The 5067-nt window shown below is 59.7% G+C and overlaps 1 protein-coding gene across 1 annotated transcript; it reads left to right on the top strand.

The window, feature by feature from the left end:
• The first annotated feature begins 563 nt into the window (after positions 1-563).
• IRF2BP2 (interferon regulatory factor 2 binding protein 2) lies at positions 564-2943 on the top strand. Its single transcript, XM_084260944.1, has 2 exons — positions 564-1710; positions 2008-2943. The coding sequence occupies exons 1-2, from the start codon at positions 696-698 to the stop codon at positions 2721-2723; spliced, it is 1731 nt and encodes a 576-aa protein (XP_084117070.1). The 5' UTR covers positions 564-695; the 3' UTR covers positions 2724-2943.
• Positions 2944-5067: the final 2124 nt, after the last annotated feature.

The raw sequence follows: 5067 nt of genomic DNA, 5'->3' as shown, positions 1-5067 counted from the left end.
CGCACCCCCGCCCCTCGCCCCGTACCTCTCCGCTCCCACAGCCCTCCCCGGGGGCGAGACGGGGCGGGAGCGCGGCGGCCCCCCGGCGGCAGGAGGAACCCCCGGTGCCGGTGGCGCGGGCAGGGGCCGGGGCCGGGATCGCGGCGGCGGCGGGGCGGGGGCGCCCATCGCGCAGGCGCGGCCGGCACTGTCGAAGAATCGAGGCGGCGGCGCGCAGAGGCGGCGGTGGCGGCTGGAGCCCGGCACGGCACGGCGCCGCCGCCAGCCCCAGCCCCAGCCCCGGCCCCGGCCCCCGCGGCAGTCCCCGCCCCGCCCGCCCCGCCGCGCCGCGCCGGCCCCCGCCGCCCCGCGCCGCCCCGTAGTAGCCAGCGAGCGGGGGAGCCGTGCGGGCGGCAGCGGCCGCAGCCCTGCGCCAGCCGCGCCGCGGAGATGCGCGTCCCCGCCGCCCTGTGAGCGCCGCCGGCGGAGACGGCGAGGGGAGCGGCGTCCCCCGCAGCGGCTCTGCCTGCCGGGGCGCCCGCCGCGCCCCGCTCCAGCGCACGGAAGAGGAAGGCGAGGGGGAGGGGGCCCGGCGGACGGTCCCGCTGCGGCCGCGGCGCCCGAGCCTCCCCGTCGGGACTCCGGTGGCGAGGGGCGGAGGAGGCGGCGGCCGGAGCCGGAGCGGGGGGCGCTCGCCGCTGCCCCGGGGCCGGGACATGTCGTCGGCGGCGGTGGCGGCTGCTTCCCGCAGGCAGTCGTGCTACCTGTGCGACCTGCCCCGCATGCCCTGGGCCATGATCTGGGACTTCACCGAGCCCGTCTGCCGGGGCTGCGTCAACTACGAGGGCGCCGACCGCGTGGAGTTCGTCATCGACACGGCGCGGCAGCTGAAGCGGGCGCACGGCTGCTTCCCCGAGGGCCGGGCCCCGCCGCCGCCCCACGCCAAGCAGCCGCCGCTCTCCGCCAAGGAGCTCCTGGCGCAGCAGCAGCAGCTCGGCCACCCCGCGGCGGCGGAGGCGGCGGCGCGGCCCCCGCCGCAGCCCCTGGAGCGCTACCCGCTGGCGGCCGAGCGGCCGCCGCCCCGCCTGGGCGCCGAGTACGGCAGCGGCCGGCAGGTCAACGGCATCCTGGTGCCCAACGGCTTCCCCAAGCCCGAGGAGCCGCCCGAGCTCAACCGGCAGAGCCCCAACCCGCGGCGGACGCACGCCGTGCCCCCAACCCTGGTGCCGCTGGTGAACGGCGCCGGGCTCCCCGCCGCCATCAGCGGCCTCGGCAGCCGCGCCGCGGCCGCTGCCGCCGCTTCGCTGGCCGCCATCTCCGCCGCGCCCGCCCCGATGGCCGTGCCCGTCCCCCAGCAGCCGACGGCGGCGGCGCAGGCGGCGGGGCAGCCCGGCGAGCTGGGGCACAAGCGCCCCGGCTCCGTCTCCTCCTCTTCCTCGGGCGGCGGCAGCGCGGCAGGGGAGCACGACGGCGCCGCCAAGGAGAAGCGGGGCTCGGCCGAGAGCCTGCCGGCGGCGGCGGCGGCGGAGCTGGGCGCCGAGGGCAAGGGCCGAGCGGGCAGCGAGCAGGAGTGGCTGGCCAAGCCCAAGACGGTGCGGGACACGTTGCTGGCCCTGCACCAGCACGGCAGCCACGCCGTGCCACCCTTCGACAGCAAGTTCAAGAAGGAGCCGGGCATGGCGAGCGGCAGGCTGATGGGCTACGAGACCAACGGCACCGTGGCCAAGCCAGGTGAGGTGGCCGGAGCCGGGGGGCGGCGGGCTGGGTGGGCAGCGGAGGGGAGGGCAGGTCGTGGGGGTGTGTGTGTGTGTGCGCGCGTGTGGGGGGGTACGTATGTGTGTGTGGGCTCTCCCGGGATGCGGGGCCGGGGATCCCGGGAGGCTCCGGGCGCCCGAAGCGGCAGCCCGACGGCCTGGGTGGCCGCGGCCACCCGTTTCTGCGGTTGCACGGCGGTGATCCCGATGCTCGGGGATGCCTTGCGACTGCGCTACCTTCTCACCCTCCTCCTGCTCCCCTCCGCTTCTGCAGGGGCCCGGGCCGCCCGGAAGAGGAAGCCTTCTCCCGAGCCGGAGGGCGAGGCGGGACCCCCGAAGATCAACGGGGAGGCGCAGCCCTGGCTGCCCACCTCGTCGGAAGGGATGAAGCTGCCGCTGACGGCCACCCCCTTCATGTCTCCCCCGCCGACCACCGCCTCGCCCCACTCCAACCGGACCACGCCGCCCGAGGCGGCCCAGAACGGCCAGTCCCCCATGGCCGCCCTCATTTTGGTGGCGGACAATGCCGGGGGCAACCACGCCTCCAAAGACGCCAACCAGGTCCACTCCACCACGCGGAGGAACAGCAGCAGCCCCCCCTCTCCCTCCGCCATGAACCAAAGAAGGCTGGGCTCCGGCAGGGAGGTGCCGGGCCAGGGGGGCAACGCGGCGGGCGGGCTGGAGCCCGTCCACCCCGCCAGCCTGCCGGACTCGTCCCTCGCCGCCAGCGTCCCGTTGTGTTGTACCCTCTGCCACGAGCGCCTGGAAGACACCCACTTCGTGCAGTGCCCCTCCGTCCCCTCCCACAAGTTCTGCTTCCCCTGCTCCCGGCAGAGCATCAAGCAGCAGGGAGCCAGCGGGGAGGTGTATTGTCCCAGTGGGGAGAAGTGCCCCCTGGTCGGCTCCAACGTCCCCTGGGCCTTCATGCAGGGGGAGATCGCCACCATCCTGGCCGGAGATGTGAAAGTGAAAAAGGAGAGGGACTCGTGACTTGCCCGCTCTCGCCGCCCGACGTCACCTTGAACTCGAACTGCTCGAATTCTGTATATATCTATAAATATATATATATAAATATATATATATCTCCAAGACAAGGGAAATGTAGACTTCATAAACATGGCTGTATAATTTTGATTTTTTTGAATACATTGTGTTTCTATATTTTTTGAAGACAAAAGGTATGTACTTATTATAAAGGCATTTCTTCTAATTCTCCTTTTTTTTTTTGTTTCGTTTTGTTTCTCTTTTTTTTCCCCTTTTGTTATAGCAACTATTTGTTGTGCTTCCTTGGTGACAGTTACTGTTCAATGTAGGCTGTGACTTGCGCTGCTTTTTTTAGAGAGCACTTGGCAAGCAAGAAATGCTTCTAGCTGTATTTGTATGCACTTGTTTCTTTCCCCTCCCCTCTATTTTTTTTTGTTGTTTTCTTTTTTTTTTCCTTTTTTCTTTTTTTCTTTTTTTTTAAATGCCAAATACACTTTCTGACATTGTAAAGATTGCCTTACTGTCTGTGATTCCTTATTCCTGGCCCCTGTCCTGTAGAGCTGGTCGCATGCAGGCTTGGTCGAGGCGGTTGGGGAGAAGAGTGGCTAGCCAAGGCAGGGATGCCCTTCACTCATCCCGAGCTTAGGGAGCAGGTGGGCTTTCTCCCAGAAACGCGTGGCTCGGGTTGTGTTGGCAGATCTGCCAGGTTGTCCCAAATTCCTCCCGTGTTTCTCAAGGGAAGTTGCCTTCAGAGTAGGATGTGGAGAGAGGTGTCCAAGAGGCGCTGTTGAGTTAGGGATTTCGGGGTTTGTTTGGTTTTGGTTTGGTGGTTGGTTTTTGTTGGGTTTTATTCTTGGGGCGGGGGGGGGGGGGGGGAGGAAAAGGGGGGGGCGGGTTGTTGTTTTTTTTTTTTTTAAGGCAAAGTTGACCGCAGTTCACGTGATCAGTTGTAAGATTACAAAACTGCCTTTATTTACCAATTGCATACCGTAACGTGGAATTTTGATAACGACCTTAATTATACCATTGTCAAAGGCGCCAACGTAGCACTGCCATCTCCGAAGGTCCTCAGCATCGCTTCTGGGGCTTTCGTGTCTCTGGACGGAGCTGGGGAGGTGGGGGAGAGACCGATTACTACCATTTTTTCAAAAAAAATGTTAACTTTAATTTTCAGGTAGTGCAGGTGGACTTTGAGTTTGCTTATCAGTCACCTCTAGCGCTGTTGCTATTGTAACTATCGCTGACCCGGTATTTCCAAGTAGTGGCAGGTACGATGTGGTACAGTGACAGCGGTGACTGAGCCTCTGCCAGATTGCCCGCGGGCATATCAGTGACAGCCCAAATGTGGGTGGAGGAAACCTGTAATTTCCTTATTACGTGTGCTTGAAACAAACCTACTGCTATTCTTTGAAAATGAAAATATAAACTGGTTGAAATGAAAGCAATTAGGGCTGCACATAATGGCCCTGGCCCTGCCTTTTAAGCTACTTTGGAGAACTCTTTTTGTAAAGCCACTTCTTTTGATCACGCTTCTGCATCACCAAGCAGACTTCTAAAATCAATAAATCATTGGTTACTAGAAATAGTTCGAGTCTTATAGTGATGTTTTTGTGCTGTTTATAGTTCGTTGGCAATGCTGCAGCTGTACGAGCCCTTCTGTGGAGGTGTTTATAACTTGGTTATAAGCGGTTGTTTCTGAGCAAAAAAGGGTGTCGAGGTCGTCCCTTCCCGGGGACGGGCTAATAAACACTTTCAGTATCGGAAGAGGAGGAGGAAAAATCTGTTCAGCTGACTATAATTTGAAGAATTTTGGGTGCTTTTTAGACAACTGTTCTTATTGTGATAATGTTCAGACTGCAACTTAATGCAGAGTAGATCTTTTTTGGAAGACTATTTTTTTTTCTTTTTTTTTTTTTTAAAGAAATGGTCATTATTAGTATTTGAAGATCAGAACTGCACATGCACAGTAATTTTTTATGAAGTGTTTGATGAGCACACCCACTACATTGTGTTCCATATTACAGGTCAATGTAATGCTAGATAAGACTTGCATGGTAAACAAATTCATTGAGTCAATATAACGCTTTAAGACTTATACCTATAGTCAAGATTGGTGTCTTATGTAAACACATTTAGCCAATTTGAAGAAAACGCACATTATATATATATACCTATATATATACCTATATAAAAAAGAAAAAAAAACAACAACAACTGTAAAGGATTCTTTGGAACCACTATGATCTGTGTAAATGTGTATTTAGGCACTTTATTAAAAAAAATGGATTTTGAGCTGATAGATGGTAACAAGTTCTTCAAAGTTGCTTGGCATAATACCTCACGTGGGATG

Source organism: Gallinula chloropus (assembly GCF_964237585.1).
Source record: "Gallinula chloropus genome assembly, chromosome: 3".
Taxonomy (NCBI): Eukaryota; Metazoa; Chordata; class Aves; order Gruiformes; family Rallidae; genus Gallinula; species Gallinula chloropus.
This window is presented reverse-complemented; position numbering and strand designations above follow the sequence as displayed.

Excerpts from the sequence above, each read along its gene's own strand:
- IRF2BP2 (XM_084260944.1), top strand. The coding sequence starts at position 696 with ATGTCGTCGGCGGCGGTGGCGGCTGCTTCCCGCAGGCAGTCGTGCTAC. Across the intron at positions 1,711-2,007 it reads CGGCACCGTGGCCAAGCCAG|GGGCCCGGGCCGCCCGGAAG; the intron begins GTGAGGTGGCCG and ends CCGCTTCTGCAG.